The sequence below is a fragment of the Acanthisitta chloris genome, unplaced genomic scaffold (genome assembly GCF_000695815.1).
Source record: "Acanthisitta chloris isolate BGI_N310 unplaced genomic scaffold, ASM69581v1 scaffold22480, whole genome shotgun sequence".
NCBI classification, from domain to species: domain Eukaryota; kingdom Metazoa; phylum Chordata; class Aves; order Passeriformes; family Acanthisittidae; genus Acanthisitta; species Acanthisitta chloris.
In genome coordinates, this window is record NW_008653602.1 from 2652 (window position 1) to 16624 (window position 13973).

Genomic DNA, 13973 nt, shown 5'->3' on the forward strand with positions numbered 1-13973 from the left:
ATAAGCACCATGGACTTCCCTCAGTCGCTCTGCTCACTCAGCACTGTGGTTTGATTCAGGCTCTGAGCAGGGCCAAAATTGGAGAGAGAAGGGGCAGGCACTGATACAGGGGGTAATGTTTCTCACGGAGGAGCTGTCCCTGCACCTTCTTCAACTGCATCTGTTTTGGGACTAATAAGCACATGCTTTTAAGCCCAGCCCCATAAATCATGCAGTGAACCTCAAGGCTCTGACCTCAAAACAGGGAGACTGGAAAAAGCGCGTGCACGTGCAAGTAAAAAATGCTTGTTCCAAACACTTCCAAAAGCACTTCTGAGTCCAGCATGGTCCTAAATCACCACACAGCATCACCAAAAACCAAGCTGGTGATGTATTTGGGACCCCAAACCCAATTCAGAGATGTTCCTTTCTGCACAGTGGGTTCTAGACTGATTCTAAGGCTGAGACTGAAGGATGAGGCTTTATAACATCCCTTTACAAGTCTTCCTCAGGTGACTGATTTTCTCCTCCATCTCATTAGCAGCTGCCAGCAGATGCTGTTTCCCCAGCAGAAGCCACACTTCACTTGTTACAGTCATCTCAAAACCACCCTGTCATTTCATCCCTCCTCACAGCCACAGCAAAGCCTGGAGAATATTTATCAAGTAGCAGACACAGCAGCTTTTTATGGTTAAGCTCAGGTCATTAATCTCTATCGAGAGTTTTCATAATCTTCCTCAGCTTTGAGTTTGTTTAACTTCTGGATAGTCTCTCCGTGGAGCTCTGGGTAATCACAGATTAACTGCTTTTTAATATTAATGGCTTTTCGTTAATGTGCCAGACTCTCTCCCCTCCAGAGCCCAGGCAATAGCTATTAGCACCGTGTCTGGGGCTCCCTGTGGTGAAAATGACTTTTGTCTTTTGGACCAAAATTCTGTGATATGAGCCCAGATCTTGTGTGCGCTCTGGCTGTTTTGTAGCAGAAGTATTTTAGAGCAAGGGCTATTCCCTCTTCATCTAGCCCAATGCAGAAAGCTTCCTCCTGCAGATGGCTCAGAGGAGCTGCTCTTTAGTCACCCCAAACTGTAGCCTACTCAAGGGCAGGTAGGGGCACTGCTTTGATGCCCTCAAGAAGGATGTTTACTTATGTAGCCCCCACCCCAAGGCCCCACAAAGCAGGGCAGGGCAGGACACAAAAACCTCCCAGATTACATGAAATCTGCCCAGAAGTGACATGAGGGTTACAACCCAGCCTTAATCAGGGTAGTGTGATCACAGCAGGACAGTGACAGCCTCAGCCCTTCCACCCTGGCAGCACCTCCAAGTGCCAGAGGTGCAAACCTTGCTGTGCCAGTACTGTAGGCCCATGTGGGGTGAATGGAGCTGACACTGTGCATCCTCATCTGTGTGGTCCATGAGGGATGGTCACTGATGAGTCCCATAGCCTGAGTCACATCTTCAGGCACATGAGTCATCATGGGCTGGGACTGGGCTAAGAGTGAAGCCACATGGACAAAGAGTGGCTGATTTTGCTGTCTCATTTAGCCTCTAGCCAGGACGCAGAGCATGCTTACTGCAGAGGCACTAAAGAGCTCATCTTATGTCTCCAACCTGTCTCCTCATCAACCCATACTCTTTCTCTCCTCTCAAGCCTCTTAGGTGCTTCAAGATCTTGGTCCTGTTTAAAAGCCTTCACAGAACACATAAAGCCTCTCCAAGAACACACCTCTTGCCAAGTTATTCACGACCAAAGACATTTCCCACTCATGCCACCAGCATGTTAACCCTCTGCTTTATAAATATCAATGGAGTCAGTGTTTTTGCATGAGCCTGAAGCTCTGTGTATTAGTGTCTCTGGACCATGAGAGACTGGGATGAGCTCGCTCCTGTGCCCATGCCATCCTCTGCTTCATGTCCAGCATTGCCCTGGGATGCCAAGATGTCCTGCCCCAGGCATTACACAGGGCATCAGCTACACCAGTAGCCAGATCACCTCTTGGTCAAAAGGAGTCCCAGTCTCCTTTTTGCTGACACTGAGCTGGGACCAACACATCTAGATGTCGCTGAGCAGAAGTCCCTCACTCCTCCAGAAGTCCACCATCCTGCTCCCTGGGTGGAGAAGAAGACCCTCACTATCTGGAGGGCAGGGGCAGCTTGAGGTGGGACTTCAGCCCCAGGGCTTTGTCGACCACATCTGGGGGCTGCAGGATGTGCCACTGGGCCAGGGGCCGGCGTGGGTTGGACAGCATGTCGGACCAGTGCCGCAACTGGTTGCCTGTGGCTCGGCATCCCAGGAAGAGTTTGCCAATGGGCTCATTCTTGGTCACTTTGTCATGATCCCAGACAGAGATGACCACATCCACATTCTAAGGGAGAACACAAGAAAGAGGGTCAGTGGGAGGGGGCTTGATGCAGTGGGGACCTGCTCGTCCCTGGGTGCTGCAGGGAAACCCACCTGGATCTGATTGAATGGCACCTCAAAAACAAACACCTCATTGAAGTAAGGGCTTAAGGTGTTTTTCTTCACACTTGTCTTCTTTTTCTTCCATTTCTTCCTGTTCAGGATGAGATGCACCTTGACAAAAGGGTCTAAGGAGAGAGAGGACATGGCTGGCATAAGTGACACTTTTTGACTGAGGTGCTCAGCCACAAAGCAGCTTCCCTGAGCCATTCCCAAGCAGAGCACGGCATCTCACTTGTCACTCCTCATGGTGAACCAGCCACCCCAGAGCTCACCTCCTCCTGCCACGAGCTCCCTGTACAATCCAGCCATGACATCTCCTCCTGAGAGCTACCTCCAGCTCTGCCCAAAGCTGGAGTATCTATGCTGGGGAAGGCTGGGAGTCAGCCAAGGGTTGGGTATAGTGGTGGCAGCGGGAAGCAGGTCTTAACACCAAGAGCTTCCAAGGCTTTGTGGTTCTTGATTACATCATTAAGGCCTGGGTAGAAGCACAACCAGTCTTGCTGACCTGAGAGCCCGTGAGAGTCCATCCGCTTCAGCTTCTTGGCTTCCAGGATGAGCACTGTCAGCTTGCCAGTGCTGGGGACATAGCGCAGTGAGAAGCAGATCTCACCCAGCTGCTCTTCCTGATGGAGAGGTGCCAGCAATTAATACCAGGCAGAGGAACCAGCTCACCTGGGGTTGGAACACCAGGCTGGCCCCAGGTTTTCTGAGTCTCCCCCACTTTCATGCTTGCCCCTAAGGGTCTGCTTCTTGAGGTGGTGGCAAGCAAAGCAACAGTGCATCCCTCCCAGCAGAGTTTCCCACCCACTAGGACCAACCTCCACTTTACTGGCTGCCACCAGGTCACTCCACTGCTCAATGACATGCTGCAGGCTGACACTGGCCAGGGGCAGCCGGACCTCACCGATGATGTCATGCTTGGCAAAGCGGTTGAAGTCGTACATCTGCATCACCAGTGTGGATTCAGGCACCTCCACCTGGGGTACCTGCAGGAGAGGACCCAAAAGCCCAGACTCACTCCTCAGTGGCAGTCCTGCACCATGGGATGGGGTGGTGGATGCAGTAACAGGTATTTCTCTCTGACACTTACCAAACCTGCTTGCACAAGCCTTTCCCTGCCTGGAAAGGTTTTTGCCCAGGGAGCAGTGCCTATGCAACACTCTTGATGAGACAAAAAACATCACTGGCTATAGTTTCCTACCTGGAAAGTGAAATTCTCATTGAAGATGGGGTTCAGGGTCTTGCGGTAAACCTTGGTCTCATATCTCTTCTTCGTATCAGATGTTAGGTAGACAATCACATATGGGTCAGATGTGCCTCCGCTGTCCATGGCCTTCAGCTCAACTGCCTGCTTCACACCGACTTTCAGCTTGAAAGGAGTGATGCACAAGGTCACCAGGTGGAGAACAGGGTGAGATGACTGGGGGCTCGGTGGAAAGCGAGTGCCACAGCGAGAATACCGCATGGGCATGAGAGCTGGCAGGCAGCAGGCAGGGGGAGAGGTAGAAGTAGGTATGGTCCAGCTCACTGGGCAGAAAAGTGGGACCATGTAAGAGCCATGGCCACGAGCATCCCACCTCCTGAGTGCGAAAATTGTACTCCAGGGAGTACTGCAGCTTTCCTCGCCGAGTCTGCTCCGCTCCCTGCTCCAGGTCCTCCGTCTCGGGCTGGACCTGTGGCAGAGAGCAACACTATCCTCGGGATGTGCTCAGCCATGCTGTGCTCACACCACCCTGGACTGGGCAGCACAGCAGCAAACCTTTCAGGGAGGAGGGAGGTGGGATTGAGGGGAAAGCAGGACGCACAAGGCTGGCTGTGGTGGAGCTGCTGACAGCGCACAAGCCGATTCTCTCTTTATTCTTTGGCTTCTTCTTGCTACAGCAGCACCTGATGATGCAGATGAGGAAGAGGAGGAGGAGAATGGCCCCTGCCACAGCCACAGTGATGAGCGCCCATTCAGGTACTGGTGCAATGTTCAGGGAGCAGAGTTGGACAGAAGAGTTAAAACCAAGGAAAACAGACAGAGTACATTTAAACCCCTTCCTGGTGCTTCAGCATTAAGGATTTATACTTTAAAAATTGCCCCTATAATCGTGGATAGGTCCTACGCAGGGAGGCTGTGGCTGAAGACCATTCCCCAAATGGGCAGCAGGGATGCCCTGTGCTCCTGGAGCAGCATGGTACCACTCTGCAGCATCCCCATCCTGATAGACCCCACGAGAAAAAGGGATATGGAGGGAGGGAGGAAGTGGATACACAGCCCCAGAGTGCAGGAACCCCACCAGATAATACTGCTTACGAAAGCAGGGCAAGAGCCAGTGTACTCACATGGGATCCAGCTAAGCCAGCTGCCCAGGAAGCCTGGCTGAGCCGTGGTGGTGATGCTGGTGTGCGGCGAGGCCGTAGTCCTGCCTTTCCTGGCTGCCACTGCCATGGCTAAACTGGGCTGACCTGGGGACCTAAGCAAAATTAAGAGGGTGGGGATTTCCTTTCTGGTAGCACGTGTGCTGCCTGTGGCCCAGGGCTCTAATGAGAGCAAACACCATTAAAATCTAGAGGCCAGGGTAATCATTTAGGGCTTGGCCACATTGGCAATGAGGTGTGAAATGGAGCAGGAGGGAGCCGCGGGCTGGGAGGGCTCTGCGCCAGTACCTCCCGTACAGCCTTCTCATTCACATTCTGGCAAATCTGCTTTCTGAAAAGGGAGAGATCAGGGGGATGGATTAAGGAGTTTTCTGTGGGGTTTTTTTTGAGAAAAGGAATCACCTGTCTGTAAGGGACAAAACCCAAGAGCTGTTTTGTGCTGGTTCCTCCCTGACCTGGCAGCGTGAGCTGAAGGGTTTGCTCCGCTCCAGGCAAGCTCCACCGTTAACTAACACCCCTTTTTGGCTATTTTTCTCTCTTGCAGGGCTGAGGAGCGGGAGGGCTGGGTCCTGGCCTTGCAGCAGGGTTTGTGCCCTCTTTGCCAGTGGCACTGGTGCCACCAGGCTGGGGTAACATCATCTCGGAAACCTTCTGTGAGCCCAACTTGTGCAACATGGAAGCACTGACACAGCTTAAGGGAAGGCTTCATTCAGATTTAAAGCAGAATGGTTTTAACAGCACTGCTCTCCCCCTGGCAAGGTTTTTATTCTAACATGAATGCTTCCTCATAGCCAAATTCCTTTCACGTCAGCAGGAGAGGTGTGCCAGGAGCTGGGCTGTGCAGCGAGCAGGTCTGCAGCCATCAGGGCATGGGTGGCACCCAGCCCTGGCACCGTGACCGAGGCTGGCAGGTATGTGCCTGTTTGCCTTGGCTGCCCAGCCTCTCTGGATCTCTGATCGAGTGGCTAAAATCACCTTGCTCTGCCTGCGTTCTGCCCATCTTCTGCCCATCCCAAGGAGTTCTTTGCATGGGGATCCTCTTGAGGAGAAACCACATCTGCACTTCCCTCCACTGAGCCTGCAAAGCCAGCAAGAGTCTTTCCAGCAGTGGGCTTTGCTACACATGCATTAAGGGCTGGAGAGACCTGGGAATTACTGTCATCCCTGCAGCATCATTGCTGGGACAATGAGGTGCAGGTTAAGTGACTTGTCCAGGGTCACATGGGACATCTGCACCACTGGACACTTGAAGGGCGACTCACTTTAAATACCTGTTTAAGAGGTGCTGGGCTGCAGTTTTGAACTGTGGTGAAGGGTGGACATGACAGCACAGGCGAGCAGACACCCACCCAGCACAGAATCAGGTGTCTCAGTAATTTTTCCCTGCCAGACCCCCACAGGCTGTGTCACATTAGTCTGACATTAACCCTGGTTTAAAAGAATCCTCATCCCAGCCCTGCAGAGTGACCTGAGCCACTGTTCTGCAAATGATGAGAAGAGCCTTGCTGTGGTCTGGGGGAGGCAGCACAGACTTAGTGGGCAATCTGCAGGGAGCATCAAGCACCCCTGTTCCTGGAAAAGGGGCTGGGGTAACCCTGATTCTCGCTCCCACCCTGTGCTGACTGGGTTCCCAAATCCAGACTTACCGACAAGTATCCTTCCCAGCCTCAGTCTCCCTTCCCTGCTGTGCAGGATCCAGGTCAAGCAACCAGGCATGGCAGGGCCATGCTGTGGGGTGAGATGGGACCCTGCCAGGTGCAGAGCCAAGGGTGCAGAAGGGTGGCTGCACTGCACAGCCGAAACAGGAAAGTCTGCTTTGCCAGCCCAGGAACCCAGTGGCCCCAGCAGCTCTGTCGGCCCCACCTCGCTGCTGACCCAGGCAGTGTTCATGCAGGCAAAAAGCCAGTGGGGAACTCCCTGCTGGACCAGGAAGCAAAACCTGCCCTCCAGCCTGCCAGAAGCCAGCAGACATCGCTGCCCAGCTCTGTGCACTGGGAAATTCACTTATCCAAGTTATCCCTGCAGGGATGCTGGGCTGAACCATGTGGCTACAGGCACTTAGTGCAAGGAATGGACACCTGCAAGGGGATGAGTGCATGACTGCATCCATCCCTGGTGAGCTCTGCACTTGGGAAGCCCAACTTGTTAGCCCACAGGGTATGCACCATGCAAGGGCCTGGAAAATGTCTGCAGCACTGGGGATGAATGGGAATGTTCTGCTCCAGCATGTCAGGAAGGATGGACAGAGCAAGGGGATAGTGCTTGGGTGGCTTCACCTCTCAGTGCCAACAGAAGCAGCACCAGGCACACAGCCAGCAGCAATTTCACAGGCATCCCTGTCACATAAAATTTATGCTTGCACGTTTCTTCCCTTGCTGCCAATTCAGCAAAGTCTGCCCAAACCCCACTTTATCACCAAATAATTCAGGGCGGTGTTGGAAGTTGGGAGGAATACCACCAGTGCCTGATGGCTGATGTAGTCATGGGAGGAGAGGCCCTGGAAACCAGACCTGTCCCAGCTCTGCCCTACCACCCTGGCTCACCAGTCCCACCAGAATTTCACATGGCCACCAAAGTGTTGCCATACCAGGTGCCTAGCCACAGGAGAGGGGCTGGGGCTTGAAACAAAACTCAGCCACTTGAAACACAACCCCAATCGCAATCCCTGCACTCCTGCTGCTCAGAGAAGCATCATTTCCAGGAACAGGAGATGCTGTGGGAATTATGCTGCAATAAACCTCTGGGGGGACATTTTGCTCTAAATTGGCAGTTCCAGAGGATGCGTGGGAGAAATGCATTATGGGGATGGATATGCCCAATAAAATCTGTGAGGGAATGGGGGGCTGCATATACATGCTAAAAGCTGAGTATATCAGTAGCATTTTTGACAGGCTGTTTGCTAAAGACAATTGCACTCTTGGACAGAAAGACAGTGTTGAAATATCCTGGCAGCATGAGCTTCACAGGGCTGAGTGCCACACAGCCTACACAGAAAAGCAAGATCCTAGCCCAAAAATCACCCCTGCTCAGGGCAGTCTGTGAGAGACAGCTTTCAGAAAAGAAGGAAAAGGAACCCAAAAACATTCTGGTAAAACTGCAAATGTGGTGAGCCCCTGCTGCACCCTGCCAGCCTCTGCACCAGCCTTTGCTCCCAGCATCCCTGCAGACACCGCAAGCTGCTCTGGAGCAGGCAGCACTATATTTTCAGTCAAAAAAAAACCACCATTATATACATTCAGGGGCTGGGAAATGAGAGCTGTAGAGGCATGCCAGAGGCACGCAAACAGACATCGCGGCAGTGCCTGCGGGCAGAGAGCAGCCACCCAGCACAAGCTCCAGGGCAGCTGGAGGAGCAGGAAAAGGGCTGAGCCTTCCCCAGGGTGGCCGTGGCTGTGTCCGAGGCCAGTCCCGGGTGACCACGAACCGCCTGTGCAATGCCAGCTGGGAAATGCAGGCTGTCCAGGGCAGGATGCCAACCACCTGGCCGCCTACAAATCCCAGCACGCCGGGAGAGGAGCTGCACCCCGTCCTGGCTGCAGCCGCTTCCTGCCCGCGCGGGGGGGGGGAAATATAAACAGCAGCATCCTGGGCACGGTGGGCATGCTGCCGCTGGACAGGCTGTGCCAGGGAGCAGAGGCAGCGCTCGCGGTGAGTTTGGGCTTTTCTCTCTAGCAAAATCCTGGCTGTGTGCAGGGGGTAACATCTGCTCCCTGCTGCGCAGTGGAGGATGAGCTGCGGGGACCAGCAGCTCCCGCCCGAAAGACTTTCCTGCGTGGCTGGCACTGTAGGGTGCTCGCAGCCAGTTGTATGCGTGTGCAGATACTTGTGTCTGTGTGCAAACAGCACTGAAGTTATTAGGGGCAGGGACGTGGGAAGGAGAAGTCAGGCTTGGTTTGCAGCGCTTGGAAGAACGGGGCAGAAATTAGAGGTGAATTGTCCCACTGCGAAGGGCTGCTCAAACTCCTTGCATTTCATTTTCACTTTCAAGAAGCTACCTGGCTGAGATTCTGTCAGAGGAAAGCTTCTCCCTGCGCAGCTGGGCTGGTGGTTGCCACCCTTTGCCCTGCTCTCTGGAAGGAGACCCCTTCCCATCATGGGATATGGGTAGAGGAAGCAGAGGGATGCTCAGCATCTCCTGGCTTTCCAGGAACCCCCCCGGGCTGCAGGGCTTTCCACCCCGGGGGCAGCAGGGAGTGCACATACAGGCACTAAGCCTCCCATGGCAAGGCTGTGGCTCTCAGAACTGGCATCAGCCAAGTGTATTGCCTACCAGCCCAGGAAACGCCTTGCAGTCCCTGAACAATATGAATTACAGTAAATTGGGGCAAAAAAAGGTGCCCCTGAGGACCTTGACTTGCCCTTTACACTGCATGCTTGTTTTGATCTGTGCTTGCACAGCTCCCCAACCCAGTAATCAGGTAGGGCATGAATAGCTAAATGAGGTTTTAACTGCCTTGCCATTCCCAGCACACCCATGTAAGTGCAGTCATTCTTCCTCTGCTCTCCAGAGAAACCCTGCAGTGTACTTGTAGGAGCTACTGGGTGGAAATAACCCCCATGGGATCCCCCTTGGTAAGAATGGGAACAATTCCCATCCCACAGGCTGAATCCTGAAGGTCCACTTCTAACGCTGACTAGTGCATAGAAGTGAAATGTACAGTGTGGTGGTTACAGAAACCACAGGACCTGGGTGTACAAAAATAAATGGAATTTATGATTCAGCTGCCCTCACAGGCAAACCCATGCCTTCCCCCACAAGTCTTTCATCTGCCAGACCTGGGTTAGCACTGAGACCTTCAGTGTAGGGCCTGGTTGCTTCACAGGGCTGTGGAGGGGCAGTGCAGCCCCATCACGGGGGTCCAAGCCTGCACCCAAGCCCTCACCACACATCCCTACTCACTCTGGCCTTTTACAACTGTAAATGAACTGCTCATGCCATAAACTCACTCATTTGTAGGTACAAATTTACCATTAAAGCAAAAGTAGCAAAAAAGGCAGTAAGTTTGTGAGCTGGTAACCTACCTATAAGATCTGACTATTTTGGCTTTTATAAACAGCCTTATCTTGCTGGGAGAAAGAGTTGCACAACATCTTTCAGCAGTTCCACACTGAGCAAAATGCTCTTTGAGAAAAATAAAAACAAAGCAGTGATCTGTGTTTGAAAAGCCACTTTTCCATCATATTTAATTGGAACTATTAGAATAGTTTTTCTAGGAGTAGAGCTGCTGTCAGCAGAAGCAGGTTCATTTGGGCTGCTCCACTTGGTGGGTAGGATGTCCCCTGTCTCCTTTCCACTCTTCCCCCTCTCTAGATTGGCTATATTATAACCTGTCAGTTTAATTCTATACTTTCTCTTAGAGGCTGAAAGTTGAAGATGGCAGAGCCTGAAAGCACAGTCATAAACACCAACGTGAAACAGGTAAAAGGTTGTTCATTACAAAACATATCCTGTGTGTTTTGAAATGCTACTGCAGGAGAGGATACACCACAATCCAGAGCTGTGGTGGCCTGAATTACTTGTGCCTAGGTTTCAGCAGAAGTGGCCTGTCCCAGGGCTGGTGGGTACCTGGTCCCAGTGAGATGCATGTGATTTCCACATGAGAAGAGGTTGCAGGACAGACCCTCCAGTTGCATGGACAGGGCAGGTGCATGTGCCCAAACTTAAATTTTGGAGCGACCAGGGAGAAAGCAGCAGCTTCTGTACATACACAGAGACTTTATTAGACTGCCTAGAACAGACACAAATGAAGGGTAAAACGACCAGTATGTGCAGAGAAACCCAGCAGTGCCCAGCTGTGCTGTGCCTACAAACAGCAAAATTATGAAGCAATCCCATCTGTGTGAGCTGTCCTTGGAGCATGTGGCACTTACCAGACAGGTTAGGGTTTCACAACTGCCAGCCCCAACCTTGGTGGCCTGAAGATGAAGATTGGGCTTGGTATCTCTGATATCAGGAACTGTGACATGTAGGCGATACCTCCAGCACCCAACCCCTCCACTCTGGTCATTGGAGCCCTGTGCCCCCTGCTCACCCCATCTCCACAGCCTCCTTCTTTGCTGTCCCCTGACTCCTCTTTCCTCCCTGTCCTGCAGAAAGACCCCAGCAAGGCACTGGTCATTGCTGTGACCACCAGAGCCATCTTCAACCTGGAGAAGGAGCACAAGCTCTACCTGGAGAATGGCAAGGAGGAGTATACAAGGCACCAGCAGGCCAACCAGGACAAGCCCCTGCCACCAGGCACAGCCTTCGCCTTCATCCAGGTGAGCCCCACGCCTGGACAGGGGCACATGCAGACACTCACAGGATGGGATGAAAGCACAGCTTCCCCAACTTTAGGTCTCAGCTTCCATCACAAGGTGCAGTTGTTCCTGTCCTGACCTCTTGGCCTCATTGTAGGGCATTGAAACCTGTGCTCCTCACCAGTCCCTCATATTCATCTCCTCCCTGGTGATGTTTCCTGCTCCTTGCCCTCCTGACCATGGCTTTTGCACAATGGTTGTTCTGTCTGGCTCTCCATAACATGCTGGCCTTGCCAGAGCTGACAGATGCAGCACAAACCACTAATCTTAACTGCAACAGAGCCCCTGCAAAGCCACTGCAGTCTTGCTTCTCCAAGAGTCCCATATTCTCCTCACAGGCAGTGCAATATGTGAATGAGAAGATCCTGGAGAATAACCCAGCAGAGAAGGACCTCTTTGACATTCTGGTGCTCTCCAACAACAGCCCAGAGAGTGGAGTGCGCATCATCAACAGTGCCAAGCACTATGGTAAGGGGGACCCAGTCCCACACATGCCTGCTTCCCTCCAGGAGGCTGTGAAGCAGGTAAGACACCACAGTGGACCATCAGTGGCACATAGAAAGCCAGGGAATACAAGGGGAGGGGGTTCTCTTGGAACCAAGCCCAATTCCTGCCAGCCCCATGCAGTTTGCCCAGGGTGCCAGATCACACCCAGGGTTCAGGCTCCTTGGCAGAGCCCAGCTCCCTTCAGCTGTATCCTTCACACCAGGAGGTCTGGCAGCATTTTGCACAGCCTGGGCATCCTCAGGCAGCTAGTGGAAAAAAAACCATGCTTTGAAAAAAACAACCTCAATCCCAGTGTGATGCCATGAGGAATGTTCATTTAAGGCAGGGGATGAAGGGAATATTTAACTCCACTCTGCAGTTTTTGTAGGAGCAACAGGGCAAGAAGATGCCACAAGAACATGGGTAGGCTCCCCACACAACACTGGGAAATGCATTGCCCTGAGCTTTGGCAGCAAAGCACGCCAAGACCCAGGGCAAGGAGTGGGGGGCTGTGAGGAGGATGTTGCTCCGTAACTGACTTTGCTCACATCCCTTGACCCAAAGGCCTGGAGATCTCCAAGTTCTGCTTTGTCAGCGACGAGGACTCCACACAGTACCTGAAGTCCCACGGGGTCAAGCTCTTCCTCTCAGCTGACAGGACAGATGTCTGCAATGCCCTCCAGAGAGGTGTGTTCTCCCCTCCATCCCACATCCCCAAACCCACCACACTTTTCCCAAGCAGCTCCATACCAAGAGGCAACACTGGAGCCCATGCTTTTGTAGGGGCAAGGGGTGAATGGCACATTGATTACCAGTACAGTCCTGAACAGTGCAGTTTTCTCTTCTGTCCTTACCTGCAAACACACCAGCGTTTCTCAGATGCCTTCACAAGTCACTGAATGCTTTATGCATCATTCTGGCCATAGCTCTGCCATGGGCTGGTCATTCCCTGCCTGACATTTAAGCCTTTCTAACCAAAGATGGAATTCCATGGCTGCTCCCTGAATCAATGAGAGTGCATTGGTGATTCCTGTGGCTTTGTGAGGATGCTATAGAAATTTGCTGTCATGGTACATGCAGAGTTACTGTGTGCTCAGTGATAGATGTAAGCATGTGCTTGACCTAGATTGGAGGGAGTTCAGTCTCCCCAACAGCTCTAATGGGGTTAATGGCCTCCTTATTAATTCACTTGGCTATGAGCACATCAGCTGGCCGTGGTCCTTCAAGGTCAGGAGCAAACCATCTGCAGCCTGGACTTTTCTTCACTACACAGCACATTCCTGGAGGGTCCTTGAGAGCACCATTGCTCTGACAAGTGTCTCCCATCGAGGGGCCTGGGTCCATGGATGAGGGTGGGCAGGGGGCAGCTTAAAGGAGGAGACCTGTAATTAAGCCAGTTACCCCAATCAATGGAGGTGCCAGTCCCTATTCACAGCACAGAGTGCTGGATCTGGGCATTCTAGCCAGGCTTGGCTGGGTGAGCGAGCATCAGGAGGGCTGCTCATGCCTTGACAACCACCCACCATCTCTTAGTAGACCTCAGAATCTCTACAGACCTCAGTCTCTGTAGATCAGGAGCGCGTTCTTGTCCATCCCCATCAAGGTGTAACACAGCCCTGGAAAGGCTGGGCTGACTCCCACAGAAAGCTCCCTGGCTTGGAGACCCTGAAACGATGGTGTGGGATGAGGCCACAGCAGATGCATGGGAGGAGCTGGCTGTGCCTAAGCTGCCCCCAGGAGGAGTGTCCCTTCTGACCCCTACTTTGCTTTGTCTCACAGGGGTGTCAGCAGCACTCGTTTTCCATCAAGAAGTGCAGGCCCCCAGCACCCCATTGCGTGTGGTGTTCGACGGCGATGCTGTGCTCTTCTCTGACGAGACGGACCGGGTCTTCCAGGAGCAGGGGCTGGAGGGGGCACTGCGGTACGAGCGGGCGATGGAGGCTGTGCCCATGGGAGAGGTGAGCATGCCACCTCATTTCCATGGGAGCCCACAGGCTCTGCCATCTCTCACACTAGGACTTTGCCGTGAACAGCCATAAAAGCACAAATCCTTACAAATTCCCTTTGCATCCACTACTCAGTCCCTGGCATAGGCCTGATCTGGTCTCCCACTGCAGATGGATCTGGCCTGGTGTTTCCTGTAAGTGAGCATCAGCTCCCAGATATCTAGAGTTGTGGTCACTCTTAACATCACCTTTCCTAGGCCATGACCTCTTGCTGTCCAAGTCCCTGCAAGACTCACACCCAGAGTCACTGCTCAATGGGATGTACCTTCCTGGTCACTTGAGGATTAGGATGAGCACCACAAAGCTCACCTTCCTCCTGAGCATCCCAGTGCACAGTGCCACTCCCAGCATTACCGAATCCTGCAGCCCACAGG

At 52.8% G+C, this 13973-nt stretch overlaps 2 protein-coding genes across 2 annotated transcripts in view; one reads left to right on the forward strand and one right to left on the reverse strand.

Moving 5' to 3' along the window:
• Positions 1-2111: 2111 nt before the first annotated feature.
• On the reverse strand, positions 2112-4877 carry LOC103808949 (synaptotagmin-1-like). Its single transcript, XM_009081761.1, has 8 exons — positions 4772-4877; positions 4249-4406; positions 4021-4116; positions 3645-3812; positions 3262-3429; positions 2949-3066; positions 2435-2568; positions 2112-2345 (listed from the first exon to the last, which is right to left on the reverse strand). Exons 1-8 carry the CDS (start codon positions 4875-4877, stop codon positions 2112-2114), a joined length of 1182 nt encoding a protein of 393 aa, XP_009080009.1.
• Positions 4878-8440: 3563 nt separating this feature from the next.
• The window catches only part of LOC103808960 (cytosolic 5'-nucleotidase 1A-like), a 5946-nt gene continuing 413 nt past the window's right edge, over positions 8441-13973 (forward strand). Inside the window, exons 1-6 of the mRNA XM_009081771.1 lie at positions 8441-8455; positions 10168-10226; positions 10901-11068; positions 11446-11575; positions 12158-12280; positions 13373-13551. Coding sequence (XP_009080019.1) covers positions 10182-10226; positions 10901-11068; positions 11446-11575; positions 12158-12280; positions 13373-13551 — 645 coding nt within the window. The 5' untranslated portion in view covers positions 8441-8455; positions 10168-10181. The remainder of the gene's footprint in view (positions 8456-10167; positions 10227-10900; positions 11069-11445; positions 11576-12157; positions 12281-13372; positions 13552-13973) is intronic.